Source organism: Capricornis sumatraensis, chromosome 18 (genome assembly GCF_032405125.1).
Source record: "Capricornis sumatraensis isolate serow.1 chromosome 18, serow.2, whole genome shotgun sequence".
NCBI lineage: Eukaryota > Metazoa > Chordata > Mammalia > Artiodactyla > Bovidae > Capricornis > Capricornis sumatraensis.
Window position 1 is genome coordinate 29134474 of NC_091086.1, and position 22981 is coordinate 29157454.

Sequence of the window (22981 nt, forward strand, 5' to 3'; positions counted from 1 at the left end):
ATCTCAAGGCTTTCAGGATCTTAGTTCCTGATCAGGGATCAAACCTATGCCCCTGGCTGTGGAAGTCCTAACTGCTGGACCACTAGGGGATTTCCAGGCACTACCATCTTATAAACAAGTTTGAGTTGACCAAAACAGCTTGCAATGGGATATATCTTCCAAAGCCCATAGATATGATTTTCTGTATTCCCTTCACATAGTCTTAAGTACTTGTAAGTAGTCCACAGAAAGGCATTCTCATACGGTTTAGTTTCGGAGAGCTTGAAATACTGTTATAGACAGGAAAAGTGAGGTGGTGCTTTTCAAGACTGAATTGCTGTGTAGCTGCCTCATAGAAACTTGTGTTTTTTCTAGAAAACCAGGTTTCTGTTGTGATTTGAACTTTTATTTGAGGGTGAGAATTGAGTAAAATTAGTATTCCCTCCTCCTGAAGTTTTTAGCCTCAGTGTATAGCAGATTCTTGTGAAGTCTTCTATTCATAACCCTTTTGACCTTTTTCTACTGGTTTTAGACAAACGTATAAAACTAACTGATAAGTGACTTTTCTATTAGAACATTTTTTAAAAGACCACTATTTAAATCACTTCGTTGCTATTAGAAGTCATGTTCTCATGGATTGGACAGCTTATAAAAGTGGTTATAAACTGGCTTTTTTCTTTTGCTGATTTAAATATCTTTTCAGAAACTGTATGGTCTTAACTTTATAACTTGTGAAGTACATAATAAATGCATTTAATAAAGCTTACATATAAACGTTAAAAGGAGCTGGCAGTAGAACACAGATTATTTTCTTTTGTAAATAGCCTTATGAACTTGTAAAGTGATTGAGTGTGTTTCTTTCTAGTTGGGTCTTTGTCTTCTGAGGATCATGATTTTGACCCCACTGCTGAGATGTTGGTCCATGACTATGACGATGAAAGAACTCTTGAAGAAGAAGAAATGATGGATGAGGGTAAACACTTCAGTTCTGAAATTGAAGACTTAGAAAAGGTAAAGGTTTTTACTTCAGGGTTTTAATACAAACTTATAGTGAAGATTTATACAAACATAGTAAAAATTTTGAATTCCATTATAAATTATTTTACAACCTATCTGAAATAAAAATGGTATCAGAATGACCTACTGTATAGGACAGGGAACTATATTCAGTATCTTGTAATAACATATAATGGAAAAGAATCTGAACAAGAATATATATGTATATGAGTATGGACACACACACACACACACACACACATATATAAATAAGTGAATCACTTGAACGTACACCTGAAGCTAACACAACATTGTAAATTAACTATACTTCAATTAAAAAAATAGTATCAGCATGTTTACTTTTGTACAGAATGTTACTGATTTTCTTATTTTGAAGAATAGCCTAATAAGTACACTTTCATTTAATTAAAAATTATTTTTTATCTCTTAATCTGTTTTTTTTGGTGGGAGGTGGGGTTGTCCCTTGGTGGCTCAGACTGTAAAGAATCTGCCTGCCGTGTAGGAGACTGGTGTTCAATCCCTGGGTTGTGAAGGTCCCTTGGAGAAGGAAATGGCAGCCCACTCCAGAATTCTTGCCTGGAGAATTCCATGGACAGAGGAGCCTGGCGGGCTATAGTCCATGGGGTAACAAAGAGTCAGACATGACTGAGTGACTAACGCTTCCGCTTTGCTTCCAACCATTTTTAAGTTTATACCAGCACAATGAAATAGGTACATTTACAGATGAGATTATTGAGATCTAGAGAACTTAGTTCTCTAGAAGGAGACTAAGTTCTAAATCCTAGCCCAGCCTCTTGGCACTATACCACACTGTTTTACTGAAATAGTAATACCCTGTATCCTACCCTCCAGTTATCTTTTAAAAAGTTGGTAGGGTAAATGTAGTTTATAACTTTTAAAACCCCCAATTTTTAAACACATAACCAGAAACTACAGAGAGAGGCCTCCATGAAAGAGGATTCCTTGAAAAGATTATATTTATCTATAAATTAACCTTACTTGCAAATTTCTAATCAACCCAGAATAACACATTTTTCAGGAATACTACTGAATTTTTCATATTTCTTTTTCTTGAAGAAGACAAAGAACATTCTTATATGATCTTTTCTGCTTTTGTGAGGCAAAGCTGGGCTGTTATTATGTTTCTTCCTTCCTCTTAACACACAGGAGTCTTCAGGGCCTAGACCCCAGGCTTGCTCCTGAAGAGTTGAAATTTTCTAAACATGTTCATTCCTTTGACAAATTAATGCAACATGGTTGCAGTTGATTTAATTATTTTAAAATAGGTGTATCTTCTACAAGAGCTGAACAGATTTGGGAATATAGAGATAAAATTGCTAGGAAATACTCAAGAAAAGTCTTGCCTATTACTTCTTTCAGGGGTGATGACAGTGTGTTGCCTGTTGATAAGAAAAGATGCCCAATATTCTCAAGGTCTGCCTTAATTTTTTCCAGGCACTTCCTTTCTACTTGTCATGAGTGGGTAGCCTGGAATAACTGAGAATTACAATACAACTAGCATTATCACTGAGCCAGGGATTGTGGTGGGTCATGGGATTGCAAAAATTAGCAGTTTGACAGTGTTTTTGGACTCAAGCAGCTTACGGTCTAGTGTGGGGTGACAAATGGGAACAAAGATTATTTTGGATGTCCTCTGCTAAGAACTGTGAGAGCTATGGGAGAAAGGATTTATGTGTAGTAAAAGATGTTTAGCCTCATGTGGAAGTTCGTGGAAGGCTGCGTCTTACTTCTCTCCTCTAGTTTGTTAAGTCAGGATACTGCTGTGGGCATGAGCAAAAGTCCTAGGTGGTCTCAAGATACACCTTCTTTAATTGTGTGTTTGCTGTTAAAGATAGGGAGACAGCAATCTAGTTACAGCATGATATAAGAAAATAATACTAATGTGCTAGACTGTGCTTTAGCTATGCAAATAGATGTATTGTCATTAAACTAGTATAAATTTAAAATTTCTTTTAATGTGTTAACATAGTTACTACTTGAGTATGGGTAATTGGTAGAGATCTATGGACCAGTAAAGTTTTGTTTTTCAGATTTGTAGGTTTTATTCTTCCAGAGATTATAGTAATATCTACTTTAATCTGTGTTTAATGAGTTTTAAAAGAAAATTAGGGAAGATATAGAGAAATAATCAACAGCAAAGAGTTATTTACTTAGCTATTCCCAGAAATACCTAGTTTCTATTCCTGTGATTTTCATTTTGTTTAGTATAAAATCCAGTAATTAAATCTTTGCTTTATAGTGATGTCTGTCACTGAATTTTGTAGATTCAGAAAAATTATAGGTCTTTAAATATTTCAGCTTCTCTTTAGGCAGTTTTTCTTCTTGGCATTTTGTCACATTCTTGGAAATTGGGACAGAAAAATACAAGTGATTTTTAAGTAAATTCTAGTGAAGACCCAAGTGCTATGTCCCTGCTCAGAAGGCTCATCCTTCTCTCACTGAGCAAGGCACAAGAAGAACTATTTCTAAGAGTGACTGGATGCTCGCTTCCTCTGAACTGTGATTCTTATCTATAGTAGAGTATAACTGTAGTGCTTGCGTGCTCAGTTGCTCAGTCATGTCTGACTCTTTGTGACCCCATGGACTGCAGCCCTCCAGACGCCTCTGTCCATGGGACTCTCCAGGTAAGAAAGGAGTGGATTGCAATTTCTGACTCCAGGGGATCTTCCCACCCTAGGCCTCAAACCTATGTCTCTTGAGTCTCCTGCAGTGGCAGGTGGATTCTTTACTACTGAGTCACCTGGGAAGCTCATAATTGTAAATGTGGTCTCTATTCTTTATTGATATTTAGTGAAACATGAAAATAAAAGAAATAGTAGATAGAGACACATATGTAAAGAGTAAGGATCATTTTACTTATAAAGAAATTTAAAATTATTTCTGTACAATTTAAAATAATGTATTAATCTTATATTATGGAACAGTGATTCAGATGATGGTACATGGTAACAGTCCTAGGGATTTGATGTTCATGTTTTTAAAGATTAGAAGTTTTTAATGCTTATAGTAAATAAATTTGATAGTTTATAGTCTATATATGCCCTTTATTTTGGTTCTTAAAAATTTTTAGTACATTGTATGTTATGGAAAATAAAAGAGGTAGAAAGTTAGTTTTCTTATAGTGGCACTTCGGTAAGTATAGAGAATAGATTGTGTGACAAGATTTTAGTTACCAAAAATACTAAAATAAGGTTTGTGTTATATTGTACTATATTTTAATTTATTCATGTTATTGTTTCCTGATAGGTTTTAATTAATAATCCTAGAATTAGACCTAAAACTTTTTAAAAAGTAATTTACATTCCTGCTTTTATTAATATAGAGATTTCTCCTCTGATATTCATTGTAAAATGAGAAAAGTAGAAAAACGTCTTTTCTACCACTTAGACTTGGGTTTAAGTCCTTATTTATTTATTTTTAAAGCATTTTAGAAAGTTACATGTATTCTGCTTTGCAGCCTGTATTTTAAGGTATCAGACTGGTGTCATATTAAAATTAGTTTGTACCTCACTTAGACAATGTCATTGACCCTATCTAGCAACACCGTCAAGTGTGTCAGAGAAATATTAGCATTATTTCCTTGGCTCAGAGGCCTTGTTGATTGTAAGATGTACTGTAGATTCAAAAGTAGCATAGATGGGAGCAGAGAGGAGCCTTGCTTTGAGAAATCTGTACATCGGTAATAGGATGCATCCTGATTTCTGGTATGTGAGGCTGTGTATCACAGGATTAAGGAAATAATGTGTTTTTCTGTTTACAGATGAGGAAATAGAGATGAGAGGGGTTAGGTGATTTGCCCACAGTAGTAGTTAACAATTAGGGAGTCCTCTGTCTCTAAATCATGTGCTCTTCCTGTTAGAAATCCTTCAACTTATAAAACAGTTCATTTATATAAGTATGACTGGACTCAAATGTGACCCTTGAAATTTAAATAGATTAAACCAAATGCCTTAGAAATAAAGTCCTCATCCCTGGGATATGGTGCTAGATCAAACTTCTGAGTTGATCTCAACACCATGGATCCTTAGAGACTTAGAGATTTGCTAATTCAATTTTGAAAACATTGCTTCTATGCTTCAAAGGACTAAGTGATTTATTAATAGGCTCTAATAGAAAGCTCATTTGTAAAGTACTTCAGAGACTGGATTAATCTTTTCCAGTTTTGCTTTAGTACAAAGTCTTAGTACAGATAATTTCTGTGTTTCAGCACCAGCCCCTTCTCAGGGTCATTGTATTGTCATCCCTTGACTGGTATAATGAGCTTTCCACTAAGATGGTCACTTCCTCCTTCAACAGATGATCATACTTGTATCTTTATAGAGAAAGTAGAATTTTCATGAATAACTGCTCAGATCTCCTGTTTGCCCCACACATGCAAACTTAGCTTTTATACTTATTCTTTCTTTGTCCCCTCTGGTTCCAAAAGTATCATTCACACTCCAGGTTAGTCCTGAATTTTCATTCGTTTAATCTTCAGTTTATTCTTCTGCCCCCCCCCCCCTTTTAAAATTTCAATGTGGAATCCTACTGATACATTTCTCACATTTGGAAATTCTCCTTTGACCCTGTGTTGCTTTCTTCATTCACCTTTTATAGTGTATGTATTGTCTCTCCGCTCATTCAGTCTTCAGCTTTGCTTCTCCCAACAGATTGTAAGGTCACCAGTAATTCCTGATTGACAAATACAAAGAATTCACATCTATCTGTATCTTGCTTTATCTCTCTTTGATATTTGACCTGAGTGACCATCCGTGGTTTCTCCATTTTTGCTTCTTCCTTAACTTAATAATCCTGCATTTTCTCTTGGTTCTACTTCTACCCTCTGACATCTCTCTCCATTGTATTTATGGGCTTTACTTTATTTACCCCTATTTTAATTGATGAATACCATCAATTAAACCCTGTACCCCAGGGTTCTAATTTTTGTCTTTCTTACTCTCTCTGCCTTTCCTGGATGACTCGTTCAAGCCCATTGCTTCAACTTGCACCTTAAATCATCATCTACCATCCCATTTGTTTGTCTTTTGTTTTGGTCTTATAATTGCGCTGTAGCTATTTAACCTTCTCAGGCCAGAAATGGGCAATTTACTTAGACTACTGGGTAATCTACATTCCCTCTATCAAGTAAGTCAAGAAACAGATTCTTTTTTCTTAATTTTGCTTGGATAATTCCCTTCTTTAATTCGGGCTCTTACTCTTCTACTCCCCCAGGACATTATTTTCAGAATGAAAATCATGTCCAAAATTTTCCAGACTTGTCCCATTGCCTATAGGGTAGTATATCTGAAAAATTTTTCTAATAAAATATAGATCCCCTTCTCTCTACTCTCCCTGAGTGAGCTCATCTACTCCTGTGGCTTTAAATATCATGGAGATGCTAAGAATGCCAGATTTGTATCTTTAGCCCAGCCTGATCCTCCGAGCTCCAGGCTCTCATCCAGCTTGACTTTTCCACTTGGATGTTTCATAGTCCTCTCAGACTTAACTTGTGTCCTCTGCAGGACTCCTTAATTCCTTCATCAGCCTTCCTGTCCTTTAGTCTTTTCTGTCTCAGTAAAAGTCACCACCACCTAATTGCTCAGATAGAAATCTGGGGAGTTGTCCTTTCTCCCTTTTACTCCATAGTCCGTTTGATTCCCACCTCAGACTGTATCTCACCTATTTGCTTCTTTCCAAGTCTGTATCACTAACCCAGCATGAGTCTCCCAAGTGGTCTCCCTGCTTTTCTCTTCTCTCTCCACCTCCCGCAATTTTTCTTCATACAGCTGCTCAGGATTTAAGAAGAAATAAAGTCATGTCACTCTAGTTTTATAATTCTCCAGTGGCTTCCCATTGCGTTGGGAGTAAATTCCAAGTTTCTTTGCCGAGAACCCTTTCTCGATCTCCCTCTGTTTCTCTTTCTAATCTCCTCTCGAACCCTGCTTCACTCTACTCTCTGCGTTCTGGCCGTTGGCTTAGTGGGAACCACGGTCAGGCCTCAAGTGTGTTGTTTCCTTGGCCTGGAATGCTCTTCACAGGATTGATTTGGTCACTTCTCAGATTTCGGCCCTCAGCTGAAGGTCTTCCTCTGCAACCCCACGACAATAGGCTCTCCACGTAATTCTGTATCTCAGGACCGTTTTCCTTTGCACGCATGATAATTGGCAGTTCTGTATTTGAGGATTGTCAGTAGCCCCCCTCGTCTGGAAGTTGTAGAAGGGTAAGACCTGTGTTTCACAGCAGCACCTGCCTCCTGGCAGTCACTACTCAGTCAGTGTTTCTGACGACAAGCCACAGGTCCCTAGAATACAACCCTCATCGTTACAAGCGTCTTCGTCTTTCAAGACTTCGCTCACTCATTATCCTCTGTGTGACGCTTCGCTATCGTATGCTATTAGATCCTGGAGTGTAGGTCTTCCTTCCCACCATTTCACAGCACCAGTTCCAGAATTGATTATTGCAGCTATCATGGTGTTTTATAATTGTTAACTTATCAGTTCCTTCCACCAAGACTGAATTCCTTGAGAGCAGGAAGTTTTTGGGAAATTTTCTTTTTCTGTAGCCGGTAGTCTTCCACACAGTTCCTAGAACCCAGTAAATGCTGTATTGATGGTAAGGTGGACTATCAGTGCATGGTGAGTGAAAATTGCCATCTCCCTAGTACATGGAGGGAATCTGAAATTTTAAAGTTTTAGAGAAATATTGCTAACAGGTGGTTGGCAAAGGCTGTAACACAGTCTCATAAGTAGTGTGAATGAAAGGGAATGGGCTGTGTGGACTTTATAAGGAGCAGGACTGGAGAAATTCTCATTGTGGTTCTGGCACCTTCAAGGCATTCTTTGGAGAAATAATTCATGAAGTTTTCCCATGGCGTGGGTTAACTTCTGTTCATCTTGACCATACAGCTTAATTTGAGCTGAATTTGTCCATGCTTCCTAAGCAGTTTTGACTCATTTCAGTTCCAAGCTGAAAAGGTTTCATGAATGGCATGGTCATTGGAAAGGTGCGTGTCTCCTATTGCAAATTTACAAATTGGCCTTTTGTCATATGCCTTATTCTAAGCTCATAACATGATCCTGTTTCATTCAGGCATAGTGCAGAATGTAAGTTCTAGACTGCAAAAGTGTGTTAGTCACTCAGTCATGTCTGACTCTTTGCGACCCCATGGACTGTAGCCCACCCAGTTCCTCTGTGCCTGGGATTCTCTAAGCAAGAATACTGGAGTGGGTTGCCGTTTCCTTCTCCAGGGAATCTTCCTGACCAGGAATCAAATCCAAGTCTGCTTTGTGAGCAGATTTTTTTTACTGTCTGAGCCACCAGGGAAGCCCAGCTATAAAAGTGAAGGCCAATTCTTAGGGATCTCCAGAACCTGTGTCCCCTGTGGGCTGTGGGGAGCATCACTGGTCCTCCTTAGCTCACTGTTTTGGTCAACTGGGCATATTTTGCATACTCTGCTTAACAGTTTCATGCTGTGTGCTTCATAAGTTAGATGTGTTTTCTTAAGGGGAAAACTGAACCATGAGCAAGTTCTAAAAGCAAACCTCTTAATAGATGGACATAAACATCTTCAAAATATTTAAGAAATTAGCTAGTTCATTGATGTATGGGTTTATAAATATTTTTTTTTTGAGTATAGTTTCTTTACCATGTTATATTAGTTTCCACTGTACAGCAAAGTGAATCAGCCAAACATATACATGTCTCCCCTCTCTTTTGGATTTCCTTCCCATTTAGGTCACCACGGAGCACCGAGTAGAGTTCTCTGTGCTATACAGTAGGGGTGTATCATTTTGAAGTTATTTAAATGATAGTTATGAATGGTTCTATGCACTTTGTGGTTGAATTAAAATATTTTTAAAAAGGAAATATAGCACTTATTTTCAGATTAGTGAAGGGGAAAAACAGCAACTGAGTGCCACTGTGTGGCATCGCATAAGCATTCATAACACAGGCAGCACTGCAGCGAGTTTGTAATTTTATCAAAGCAGCATTGCCAGTAAGAGAGCTAGAGCGCCTGGAATGCAGATGCAGAATTAAGCCCCAGTTTTCTCATCTGTAAGCTGGTGGTAATGCAAACTTCATCAGAAAGTTGCAGGGGAAAAAATAGCTGGTAGAGAATGTAGATACAGTAGTAGGAATATCAAAGGATATCTGTGTTTTGAACATTAATATATAAACATAATAGTGTTCATAAATGTTCAGCCAAGGTGTCTTATTAGGTATCTTCCTATTAACACAAAGAATAAATCAAATGGTCAACTGTTAATTGCAGGAAAACAAGCTAAAAATTATATGAAGTCATTCTTCAAGGTGAATATAGTAATGAAAAGTGGAAGAAAAAGTATGCCCTAAAGCAAATATTTGACAAAGTTTTGAAAAAGTAAAATGATGCTGGAAAATGAAAACTAAGGTGTTAACTTGCTAGATTTTTGTTCATATATTAATTACAGCTCTTAGTATTTGATCCTGTTTTCTGGGTATTGTACAGAAAGCAAAACTAAAACTTGGTTTTTGATTTGGTACTGCTCTTCTGATATGTATGCTTTATGAACATGAATGGCATCACGGTTTATCTACCGTTCAGCATTGTGGCATCTACTGAGTTCATGTCTGTGCTCTGGCTTGAATAGGAAGGAAACATGCCTCTAGAAGATTTATTGGCATTCTATGGCTATGAACCTACAATTCCAGCTGTTGCAAATTCCAGTGCAAATAGCTCCCCAAGTGAACTTGCAGATGAACTACCAGATATGACACTAGACAAAGTAAGTACGAGCATGGGGAAGAATTCCAGATCTATTACCGTTGACTGCTTTTATTAGTTTCTTTAAAGTACTTCGTAATTCTGAATTGTAAACTTCTTGTGGACTGTTGTCATTTTGGTGACTGATTTGAATATTGTTTGGCTTTGATCTCACTACTTTAAAAGTAGTAATAACTTCATGATAATTTGAATATTAGAGTTTTCTTCCATAACTTTTTATCTTTCCTGTGTAGCTATATTATATCTACACTTAGATTTTGCCCTAACTTCTTTTGATCCTGTGGACACATGAATGCATTGATTAATAGATCCCCAGACGTTTTCAAACAAGCTGGCTTAAGCATGGAGTGGTTGGAGAGAAGTTCTGTTTTCTTGGGCTCTGGGAGTGACAGCGGCCATAGCAGCCAAGACCTCAGGGGTGCGTCTTTAGCACAGGCTGGTTGTAGGGTGGCCAGTCCCTGGCGAGGAGAGTTCAGAGGCATGGTCTCTGCTGCTGGACCCCTGGGAAGCTTTCCTCGACTTTCAGGTCTCAAGCAGGGAGAGGAGTCCACATCTTGGAACCTCTTCCTGGGAGTTGTGTTGTCTCCACTTTTCAAAAGTGATGTTAATGTACCAAAGACCTTAATGGCCATAGGCATTCAGCAGATATTGAGTGCCTACTGTGTGCTAGGCACAAGGATGACTGTATACTTACATAAAATTAATTCAGAACTATTTCTTTCAAAATTATATCACTAGTCTGAGTGGTACATTAGTTGAACTTTTTAAAGTTACTGAAAGAGTGGAGTTTGGAGACTGTTTTGTTTTAGTTATTTAAGTTGGCAGAAAGTGAATTTTAACTTTTAACTGCTTAGAAGTAAGATTATGTTGTAAATTCACTAAAAATCAGTCTGTCACTTCAGATAAGTTCTCTGAATACCCACAAATCGGGCAGATTGTTATATCATAAATGTGTAATAGTATGGATCATTAGATATTACATATACTTAAGTAGTAAATGTTATTAAGTAATTTTGTACATGAAGAAAATTATAGAATTTCATATTTACTTTTCTCAAAACTGAGGCTTCAACTATTAATAGTTCTTAACTGTATTGTAATACCATCAGGTTTATGAATAATGTTATAAAGTTTTTTTTCAATATTGATGGGATATATTTATTTCTAACCCTAGCATTGCATTCCTCTTCTTATAGGAGGAAATAGCAAAAGACCTATTGTCAGGTGATGATGAGGAAACTCAGTCTTCCGCAGATGATCTGACTCCATCTGTGACTTCCCATGAAACTTCTGACTTCTTCCCTAGACCTTTACGATGTAAGAAATCCAATCATTACTGAGTAGTAGTAGCACTGATACTCTGGCCTGAGTACATTTTGTTACGTAATGTAGTTTTTATCAGAATATTTTAAGTGTTTTACTTAATTGAAATAAAATACTACTATAATCTGAATAAGATTATAACATTTTTTTATTGGGAGAGATGTAAACTAATACGCTGTTTAAAAATGAAAGCATTTGTTTGGTTTTGCAAAGCTGTTTTCTTTCTCAAGACTCATCTGTTGCTAAGGCAACCAGTCTTGGTTCAGCCATGAAATTTTATAGACATTTTTTAGGTTTCTGTTAAAAAGCTCCTATTTTCCTGGTTTTGAAAACTGCCATCAGTTGCCAACAGTATTTTTGTAGTTTTAGTGATTGATTTAATGCTTTCTTTTTAATTCCTTGGTGTTATCTTTTAATGTATATCAGCAATATTTAAAAGGTCTTTGGGCTGAAATAATTTCTTACATGCAGTTTTGCTTATTTCTCAGGTATTTTTATGGTTGAAGAACTGTTCAGTTAACAAGTTCCAATACAATACACATACGTGTGCAAAAAGACTATTTTTATGAACTCATTGTGCCTGGGCAGACTCACTCTCTCTGGATTAATGTAGTCCAGTGCTCTGCTTTCTCCTCTCGCCTTTCCAAACTGTATGGTCGTACACCAAATAATTATAATGATAACATGCGTTTTCTTCATGTTTTCAACATCTTGACTTGTGTAAAAGTGAGAATAGTACAAGCAGTTTAGTGTATTTGTGCTGATCTCATTTATTCTGCAAATTTTTATCACAAAATATCAGCCGCTCTTTCAGGTGCTGCAAAGAAAGGCAACAAAACCCTTTTTTAAAATTTAATTTTCTTCTTTTAAGCAAATACTACGTGTGATGGAGATAAAGAATCAGAGGTTGAAGATGTTGAAACAGACAGCGGTAATTCACCTGAAGATCTGAGGAAGGTATGTTAAGTTACCATTGCAACTTTAGATCATTTGGCTTAAAGTAGCTTTTAAAAACATTTCTGAAATAATTTAAAGGTAATTTTGCAAGATGACTTTAGACTTGTAGTAATTGATGAATGAATTGGAACTTTTTTCTCAGTATTTATTTTTATAATAAGTTGTTTCTACTTCTAAATTTTTCTGAAGGAAATAATGATTGGTTTACAATATCAAGCAGAGATTCCACCTTATCTCGGAGAGTATGCTGGTAATGAGAAAGGTAAGAAAGGCCTTTAATTTTGATAATATTTGGTAAGCCAAGTTATCTCTAAATATGTTTATTTCAGTATCTGATTGTATACTCATCCTGTGAATGTAAAGATAGATTTGGAGTAGGGGAAGAGTTAGCCTGACTTAGGAATAATGTATCAAAATTAACCTTGAGACTCAGAGAACCACTGCCCACCCCCTCCATCCCCCCAGCTCTTGTGGTGCTTCTTAGTATGCTAAGCACCTGTTAAAATAGTGGAGCTGCCCTTAATGTACAGCTCTTTGGCCTACACCCCACTCCAGTGGGAGCTGGTAGCACTGTATCACCTGAGATAATGAAAACAGTAGGGATAAAATCTTTTGCGGAAGAAATGCTTAAGAAAAGTGAAGCTGGAAGAAGTTCCCTTGCCTCAGCCCTGAAAAGATAGAATGTAAGGATTCAGGGCTTCCCTGATAGCTCAACTGGTAAAGAATCCGCCTGCAATGCAGGAGACCCCGTTTGATTCCTGGGTCAGGAAGATCCGCTGGAGAACGGATAAGCTACCCACTCCAGTGTTCTCAGGCTTCCCTTGTGGCTCAGCTGGTAGAGGATCCGGCTGCAATGCGAGAGACCTGGGTTTGACCCCTGGGTTGGTAAGACCCCTGGAGAAGGGAAAGGCTACCCACTCCAGTATTCTGGCCTAGAGAATTCCATGGACTGTATGGTCCATGGGGTCACAAAGAGTCAGACATGACTGAGCGACTTTGACTTCACTTCAAGGATTCTGCTGCTTTTGTTACAAACTCCTACTTAAGTATAATCAGTTTTCCTCACATTTTTGGTAGATTGTAACTATAGCTAGTTCTGAGAATGTGGATGGATGAGGTGGTGGGAAGTAAAAATCCAGGTACACTTTCCTAGCTCCACTTGGGAACCACATAGATTTGGCCCTGGGCAGAGTACATGTTCAGCAGCAGCCAGTCCTTAGATGAGACATGATGGAGGTGGTATTCGCTCAGTTCTGCACCTTCAGAAAGGAGCGTATACCTTCTCTCTCTTAAGAAGAGATAAACTCAAACTATTTTGCCTATGTAAGTTTTGACCAAAGAATAAAAAAACTGGTTCCAGAAGCTTACCTCAAAAGTTCAGTCCGATTGCTTCATAGGCACACTTTATTTTTTTAATTTCCTGCTCATTGGGAGTAGTAGTACCTGCCTTATACACTGGTGAGTGTAAAGCACTTATTATGGTCTCTGCTATATAGTGAGCTCTCAGTAAATTACTTTCATTAGCTATATTTAGTAATTATTATACACTTAAGAATGGATTGAAGTTGGAGCAATGGGATAAATACTTGGGCCATCTGTGTGACTTTATAGTGTGGAGTGGAAGCTCTGAGAATGGCAGCAGTGTTTGCATTAATAAAATATACAGTTTGTTTTAGTGACGTTTGCTTATAAAGTATGAGCTTCTCTAAAAGGTGGAAACTTTGCTTCTCTTACTGTTTACCATTCTTTTCCATTTTTCACCAGTATATTAAAGTAAAAATAGATCTTTCCTAGTTATTTCATTACTGGCTGATATTTTTATTTCTGTTGGTTTGTTTTAATTTGTTGGCAATTTTTAACCTCTAGACATTTCATAGAGTCATTTAGGGAGTTAAAGAAATTTTCAGTAAAGTTATTACTGAATTTACACAAGTTACTTTTACCCCCTCATTAGAAGAATGTAAGATACCACTGCTGGGTTTTATATTAGACTACTTAGAAAAGTCTCTATTAGACTACATAGAAAGCCTCTAATTTGGTAAATCCAGCCACCAAAAAAACTTGCTTGCTTTAGTCACTGAAATACTTGGTCCTTAATAAAATTTAAAAAAAAATTGTTTTAAACCTTTATTGATGAAAGACTCAGCTTACCAGACTCAGCTTACCAGACAATCAGATGACCAGGGTCTTCAAAGTTAGTTACTTGTATAGGAAGAGGGAGAACAGTTTGTGTACATCTTGTAGTGTGTTGATGCATTTAATGTGTTAATGGGATTTTCTTTATCAGTGTATGAAAATGAAGACCAGTTACTTTGGCGTCCTGGTGTGGTTTTGGAGAGCAAAGTTAAGGAGTACCTTGTTGAGACCTCATTAAGAACTGGAAATGAAAAAATAATGGATCGAATTTCTGCAGGAACACATACAAGGGACAATGAACAGGTATACATCAATTTTTGTTGAAGTAGCAGCTAACTAATGTAGTATCTTGATATTCTTGTCTTTGATTAAAACATTTTTAATGTATGAACTGGCTGTGTCTTTCTGATTCTAAAACTTGGAAGATACTGGTTTAAAAAAACCTGAGGACCTAATGATCACCGTTCTGTATTATTTCATATCTTCTAGCTTTTTTTCCTTTATACACACATATGTTCCACTTTAGATACCATTTTGTATCCTTTTAATCCCTTAATCTCATTTTCTTTGCTATTGAGATTTCTTTAATAGTTCATTCTTGGTGACTTGGTGACTGTATATTCCATCGTATATTTAGACATTCTCTATGATTGGACTTTGAGATTTTACTGAAGTTACTTCTTGGATTATTCTTGAACTTTATTAAGGAAGTGGTTGAAGTTAATGTCTATTAAGTGTGTATAAATTTGCTTTAGGGGATCTGTTAAGTATTGTGTACTTGTAGATGCAGAGCAGTCTCCTGATGGTGCATGGGGTAAGCGCAGGAGCAGGGCCTCTCAGGGTTTTTTCTCCCTGGCATTGTTTTGCCCCTCTCATATACCTTTTCACTTGTTATTGCTGGTCTAGTTAATCCTGACTGATGGGTGCCCAGAGATAGGTGGACTCAAACTTGAATTTCCAAATAACAGAGAAGCCATACTAGCTGAACTTCCGAGCAGTTTCGTCAGCTGTCAACAGGAAATCCTGTTGGATTTTTCTACTGATATTTTGTTAAAACTGTAAATTAATTTTGGAAGAATTAGTACCTTTAAAACATTAAACCTTCTACTTGAAGAGCATGATCTGATTCTCTGATTTTTTTAATCACTTGAATGTTTTTGTTTAAATATCGCATGTATCTAATTGATTCCTCATTGTCTTGAAATGTATGTGTGTATTTAGCTTTTTAAATGGGATCTCTAGTATATTTGTATTTGTATATTATTGATTTAGAGAAATATATAGATTAAAATTTTTTTCTCAAGCTATTGAAACTAATTTAGTATAATGATTTTTCAGTTGTTTCTCTTAGGTTTTCTAGTCTTAAAATTATTATTAAATTAGACTTTTATTCCTTCCTCACCATTTTTATATCTCTTATTCTTATTATATGTCCTACTACATTAGCCATAACTCTCAGAGACTTTTGGTAGTAATAGTGGTTTGAGGCCTGCTTTGGTTGAAAGAGCTTCCCAGGTGGCCCAATGGTAAAGAATCCTCCTGCCAATGCAGGAGACACAAGAGACTCAGGTTCAATCCCTGGGTTGGGAAGATCCCCTGGAGAAGAGAATGACAACCCACTCTAGTATTGGCTGGAAAATCCTTTGGACAGATGAGCCTGGTGGGCTATAGTCCCAGGGGTCTCAAAGAGCTGGACACAGCTGAGTGACCACAGAGTACACCTCAGGTTTTTACATTAAGCCTAATACCAGCCATGGTTTGATGCCGGCTGTTTTCTTAGAATAAGATAATATCCAGCTACTTACAACTGTTACACTTTTTTGTCTTTTTAAAAATAAAAATGGGTACTGATTTATCTGAAGCTTTTTTAGCAACTGTTGAGATTGTTTTTAATGGTTGATTATTGATGTATTGATTATCAACCTATTAATGTGTTAATAGGTTTACTCATATAATTGCCTTTCTTGAAATTTACTTGACAAAATAGATTATTAATTAACTTTCAATTGAGTTCTGTCTGCTGCTATTTAGCATATTCATAATTCTAAACAGATTTAATGGGAGGAAATTCTAATTTTTAAAAAATGCTATCTTCCATAGTAGATGGAAATAACTAAGACCATTATAAACTCCAGTCATTAAAATATCTATCCTTCTACTCTAGGCCTGCTGCTGTTGTCTTTTATTACAACTCTAAAAGTTAGGGAGTAGGTGGTAACAAGAGACAAGACCATGATTCTTACTTTTCCCAACTGGAAATAAACAGCTAAAATAGAAGAAGTCTCCCAGCTCAGAAGATCTAGCAATTAAAAAAATAAAAAAGCGAGGAATGATTTTGGTAGATGACTTCTGAGCAGTAGAGTGAGAATGAAAACACTCCTGGGATGCCAGAGTCAGTGGATAGGATAAATTAAATGTCTAGGCGAACATACGCTTCAGATGTCCTGAAATTAGCATTTCAGCTGGCATTTGTCAGGATTCTTACAAGGCACATGTTTTTGTTTGTGTGTGTGTTTGTTTTTAATGCTGCTAAGTATGAACTTTTGGTTAGTTTTATTGAATAGTTTTTTCCTCTTTCCCCTAGGCATTATATGAACTTCTCAAGTGTAACCATAACATAAAGGAAGCAATCGAAAGATACTGTTGCAACGGAAAGGCCTCTCAAGGTAAGAAGCACTTGGAGTCGAGAGAGGGGAAGGACAGGGGCTGGTCTTTGGGATCAGAATAAGCAGAGTATAAAGGACGGAGTAGTCCTGTCACACTTTTGTGTAAGATCTGTGTTCATCTTCATAGCAAATAATTTTTTCCTTTTCTTGCCTTCTACTTTTAGACATACCAGAGATTGTTCAAATACAAATTAGTTACCCCCCTGTCACCTCCAGAACAAAGCAGACCCCAGAGATGACAGTATATCCAGAGTAATTAACAAGAATGATTTTATGATTTCATTGGGGGAAAAAAGTTGTCTTTTCTTTCTCAAACCAGACAGGAAATGAAAAGGAGATTAAAAATTAAAAAAGAAACATAAAATATATTCCAAACATGTATAATAAACATGCAAGAAGTATATTTTTAGTAATCATGTAACAATACTTTTATAGTGCTTAGGTTTTGATTTGTGTGTGTCAAGGAAAATGGTTAACTGTAATTTCAATATTTTTGTCAGACAAATGGATTGCATGCACCACAGCTGTCATTAAGTATATGTAGAGTGAAATAATGCTTAATAATGTAAATAAACTTGGAAAAATGTAAACGCTCAAAACAGTGCATCGAAACTTGTGGATGAAATAGTCTATTGAAAGGTTTCCTTGTAGTAGCTGCTTTTTTGAAAAAAATTATTTTAAGCTCTCAAAACTCTGAAAAGCTAAGTGCATTTACTTTTTCTTTAGTTCAAGGTTTCTAAGATTTTCTTTTTCAGTCAAACTGTTTTTCACCTTTGTGGTGGACTACTGTGAATGGCTTTGGGGACCAGTTCTCCATTGTGAGTGAGGCACTTCAGGTCTCCTCTGCTTCAAATAGATTTAATTCATCAGTATTAATATCTGCTGGGAAGTTGAATGGGATTTAGTCTTTTGAGAGCATAAGCTGTTTTTTATTCCTTTTATATTTCTGCAGTATAACACTCTGCAAACTGACTTTAAATAAATATGTGTTGATTATTTATAGTCTGTAATTAAAGAGACCATAAATGATTTTGATATAAGACCAAAGTAAGGCGTTTTTTTTTCTGTAAAGGAAATAACATTTTATTTTTTTCTAATTAAAAATGCTCATTCTTTTAAAAAAATTAGAAAAACAATGAACATAAATTGTAGGAAAAAAAATAAATTCTTGTCTCATTGTACAGAGAAAAAAAACCCAATGTTTATATTTTGGTATTCTAAATTTTTTTGGTTAGGATTACTAAAAGCATACTTTTAGTAAGGACTTGTGTGTGTGTGTGTGTAGAAGTTTATAGTCTTTTATTAGGAAACCATACTGTAAGTAAATCAGTGATTTGTATATATGAGTTTTGAGGCCGATTTATTTTGTTTTAAAATTTCTTTAGAAGGAATGACTGCATGGACAGAAGAAGAATGCCGGAGCTTTGAACATGCACTCATGCTTTTTGGAAAAGATTTTCATCTTATACAGAAGAATAAGGTAAGTTAGGCAAATTAGACATAAACAGAAAAATTGCTTAGTGATTACAATGAATATAAGCAAATAATTTATAAGTAAGTCACTTGGGTGGGGGAAAAAAGCTATAACTTGTTAATGCTCCCATGCTATTAACATATTGGTTACTTTCTGATCAGTGTTTCTGTAAACTCAATGTCATGTCATCTAGTTGCTCAGTTGTGTCCGACTGTTTGTGACCCCATGGTCTGTCAGGCTCCTCTGTCTATGGGATTCTCCAGGCAAGAATACTGGAGTGGGTTGCCACTTCCCTCTCCAGGGGATCTTCTCGAGACAGGAATTGAACCGATGTCTCCTACATTGCAGGCAGATTCTTTATCATCTGAGCCACAAACCCAATAACTGCTCTGAAATACAAAATCTAGTTTAAAAAGCAGTAGGCCTAGAATATTGAATAGCAATAGACATTGAATATCCAGTTAAATATTTCAGAATTCTAGCTTCCTTAGGACAAAAAGAAAGAAGAAACAAATCATATTTTAATGAGATATAATTATCTCAAGCTTTTTAGAATATATACACACTTTTAAAAAAATTGACTTTATTTTTTGGAGGAGTTTTAAGTTCATAGCCAAATTGAGAAGGTAGAGTGAAGTCCCATGTATTTCCTGCTCCTGCACACACATGGCTTCTTCCTCCATCAGCATCCCACACCGGAGTGGTATATTTGTTACAGCTGATAAGTCTACACTGCCATATTTTTATCCCCCAAAGTTTATCGTTTACATTGGGATTCACTCTTTGTGTTATATATTCTATGGATTTTGAAAAATATATGTCGATACCTACCCACCACTGTAGTATCCTACAGAATAGTTTCAGTGATCTAAAAATTGTGTCATATAATTGGAATCATACAGTATGTAGCCTTTGCAGATTGGCTTCTGGACTTAAGTAATATGCATTTAAGGTTCCCCCATGTTTTTTTGTGGCTCATTTCTTTTTATCACTGAATAATATCCATTGTATGGATGTACCAGTTTGTTTATCCATTTACCATTTGAAGGACATCTTGATTGCTTTCAAGTTTTGGAGACTTACAGTTAATGTGTTTATTGAAAGGTGTACTTTATTTCTTGGTTTAAAATGCTTGTTCCTATATTATGATCTTATAACAAAGCCACTAATCACAATAGAGGTTCTGAAACTTCCTTATTGGGTAATTAAGCAGGGGAGAAACTGTTTATTGGGTAAAGATACGGAATTTTTTTCTGTACATCTGAATTCATACCTTTAGTTGTATATAGTTAGAGAAACCCTAGTCTGGATGTGGAGCCAAGTTGAGTAAGGCTCAAATTTTATTATCATTTTTGATTTTCTACCAGGCTTTGTTGCAGCTAAGAGCCAAATGCATGATAGAGGAAAAATCTTGCCTTTAGCTGGCGATCATCTTAAATTCCAGATGCGGTTGAGTACTGATCCCTTTACAAACAGCATCTCTTTTGGGTCATGGAGCCCTTCGATAATCTCATGAAGCTGCACCCTTCTCCCCAGAAAAGTGTACTTGAATGACATTTTGTGAATTACTATATCCCACTGAGGCTCATTCATGGATCACTTAGGGTTAACAAGTACCCTTGGTACAGCCAGAATCATGGTGAAAGTTCAGTGAAGAAAAGTAAAGTATGTCAGTGTTTTAAGATTTTCAGTAAAGGTGTAAGATAATTTCCGAATGCACATTTATTATTATTATTACATTCTAATTTAAATAAAAAGCCTTGGGCTTTGGAAGGTAGCCTCATTATTAAATAGTGTGAAAATAAAAACAGTTTACTAGTAACATATTCAGAATTTCATAATTAGGAAGATAGAAAATAAGACCCATGGGTGTTAAAAAGTTACTAAAAATGAATGTTTTGGTTTTTAAAAAAAATTCAACTTTTTTTTATTAGGTGAGAACTAGAACAGTTGCTGAATGTGTAGCATTCTACTATATGTGGAAGAAATCTGAGCGTTATGATTACTTTGCTCAACAGACAAAATTTGGAAAGAAACGATACAACCATCACCCTGGAGTTACGTAAGTACCATGGGCTTGACTTCAGGGATTTTTGTTTTTAACTGTGATATGCAATCACAGCATTATTTGGGTGTGTGTTTTAGGGACTACATGGATCGTTTGGTGGATGAAACAGAAGCTCTGGGTGGGACAGTAAATTCTTCAGCCTTAACTTCTAACAGACCTGAGCCTGTACCTGATCAACAGCTAAACATTCTCAACTCTTTCACTGCCAGTGATTTGACAGGTAAGAACATGAGCATCTTTTTGCATTTTTTAGTGTAATGTGGGACAGAATTATTTCCTCTTTGTTGCATGATGTAGGACCACTTACTGAAACTATTTCTCATTTCTTTTTAGCTTTGACCAGCAGTGTAGCGACCGTCTGCAATCCAACGGATGTGAATTGTTTGGATGATAGCTTTCCTCCACTGGGCAACACACCCCGTGGACAAGTCAATCATGTGCCTGTTGTAACAGAGGAGTTACTCACCCTGCCCAGCAATGGGGAAAGTGATTGTTTTAATTTATTTGAGACTGGATTTTATCACTCAGAGCTGAACCCCATGAACATGTGCAGTGAAGAGTCAGAAAGACCAGCAAAGAGATTGAAAATGGGCATTGCTGTTCCTGAAACCTTTATGAATGAGGTTTCTGTAAATAATTTGGGTGTAGACTTTGAAAATCACACACATCATATCACCAGTGCCAAAATGGCTGTGTCTGTGGCTGACTTTGGCAGTCTGTCTGCCAACGAGACCAATGGTTTCATCAGTGCCCACGCTCTGCATCAGCATGCCGCCCTGCATTCTGAGTGAAATGAGTGAAGGGCCCAGAAACAGTGGGTGTGCAGTACCAGTACCAGGAAAGTATCAGGTTTGCTTAGTCTTTCACTGGAAGTTTGAACTTTTTTCACTATGACATCAGTGATGTCAGTATGTATAGAACTATATCTTGATTTATCAAGAGTATTTTCATTTTCAATCCATAAATGTGGAAATGAACTATGATCAGCAGAGTTGGGAACTAAGATTGAACTCTGTGGTGCAGCTTTAAGCTCTGCTTATCTCTTCCTCATCCCCAATACCTCTTCCCCACTCCCTTCTTTTTCTATTCTTTTCTGTTCCCCACTGCCCTCACTCCCAATTTTAAAACCTGTAGACAGAGGCCACCAGCTCAAAACCAGCACAGATGTTCTGAACTGAATGGAGTGGCTTCTATTCGTGTAAATTCCTTTTGCCGTAATGGATGCAGTGGAATAACAATGTTTACAGGTACCGATCCTGATCCCTGCTCAATGTAGCATTTTTTGGTTTTATTTTCTTAATTAAATAAAAGCAGGGGTAGGTTTCTTTAAACTGCACAAACATGCAAGGATTTTTTTAAAAATGGAAACTTCTCTCATGTTATTCAACTAGAGCACTTCAGTTTACAAAACAGCAAGTCCATCTTTATAGAAGCCAGCACGAGGAACTGCGTGCAAATTATGAAGACGCTTGCTTGGATCCTGTTTCAAAATTCTAGACCAGGGCTACCTTACACAGAATTGGTCATTTTACTGCCGGAAGACTTCTGTGTAACTTCATTTATTGGCTGAAAAATTGGCATTTGAAGATATGGTATTTAGATGGGGTTTTGTCCACCATTATCAAGATTGTAATCATAAAAATCATACTGGTCATTGATAACTTAGTTTTTCCTGAGGCAGTTGACTTGCAGGGCACAGTCTACAAAGCCGAGGATGTTGCCTCTTAGACTGGTTTACATTTTGGGACACTTTTTCAATTGTTTAGTAGTGCTGCAGTTCAGATATTAATATTTAGGTGAGATTTCCAGATCCTGCACATCATGCAGTAGAACCTTGAAGTATATTTAAACTTTTCTGTTTAGCTTGGACCAGTTGGGAAGAAAAAATGTGAGTTTCTATCTGAAATACAATGGTACGTTACCACTTTTAAGTTCTAAAAAGTGATTGACGTTCAGATGCGTCTCAAAACTCACTTTTATTTTTATTCTAAACATTGTGAATGAGAAACCATTGTCATAAACTCTGGCCATTTTTGCTCTGTAGACATGCATCTTTAAGTTATAAGGTGAATTCACGCAATATGTAATGCAGTGTTAGGATGTGATAAGCTTTGCTTTTATAGTTCAGTTAAAACACAGAATTTTCCTTTTTTTTGCACCGTCTTAATTAAAATTTTCAATTTCTACTAGTTGTTTTGCTTTGCCAAAACTTAAATATTTGGCATAATTGCTGATATTTTTAAGTATAAGTCGCTTCAAGGTTGTACTGATGAATAGATAGAATGTAGTGACCTTAGTGATGGAAAGGGAGGGTATTTATTATACAAACTGTGAACTGCAATGACATCCTTAGTTTTGGATGATTTGTATTCTTGTTTTTCTTTGCAGCATTTTAATGAAGATTGCTTTGAAGTGTTTACACATTAGCACATTTACTAAAAAAGTTAGTTTAGCACAGTGGACGAAAGTAGTTAAATTAATAACTTAAAGTCAGTCTCTAATTTATACATCTAAAGTCAGCATTCCTGTATGCACACAGTAAATAATGGGTAGCCTGGGCCTTTTGTTGCTTTCAGATATTTTTATCCAAGTTGTCA

At 36.4% G+C, this 22981-nt stretch overlaps 1 protein-coding gene across 1 annotated transcript; it reads left to right on the plus strand.

The window, feature by feature from the left end:
• Positions 1 to 876: 876 nt before the first annotated feature.
• On the plus strand, positions 877 to 21175 carry MIER3 (MIER family member 3). The gene is made up of 11 exons (XM_068990636.1): positions 877 to 990; positions 9627 to 9761; positions 10957 to 11077; positions 11955 to 12040; positions 12230 to 12302; positions 14328 to 14479; positions 16761 to 16842; positions 18228 to 18322; positions 20251 to 20378; positions 20462 to 20604; positions 20718 to 21175. The coding sequence occupies exons 1-11, from the start codon at positions 892 to 894 to the stop codon at positions 21173 to 21175; spliced, it is 1572 nt and encodes a 523-aa protein (XP_068846737.1). The 5' UTR covers positions 877 to 891.
• The last annotated feature ends 1806 nt before the right edge of the window (positions 21176 to 22981 follow it).

What these genes read in the sequence shown, in the direction of transcription:
- MIER3 (XM_068990636.1), top strand. Translation starts at nt 892, where the DNA reads ATGTTGGTCCATGACTATGACGATGAAAGAACTCTTGAAGAAGAAGAA. An exon ending in CACCTGAAGATCTGAGGAAG is followed by an intron (nt 12,041 to 12,229) that starts GTATGTTAAGTT and finishes ATTTTTCTGAAG; the next exon opens with GAAATAATGATTGGTTTACA. An exon ending in ATACAAGGGACAATGAACAG is followed by an intron (nt 14,480 to 16,760) that starts GTATACATCAAT and finishes TCTTTCCCCTAG; the next exon opens with GCATTATATGAACTTCTCAA.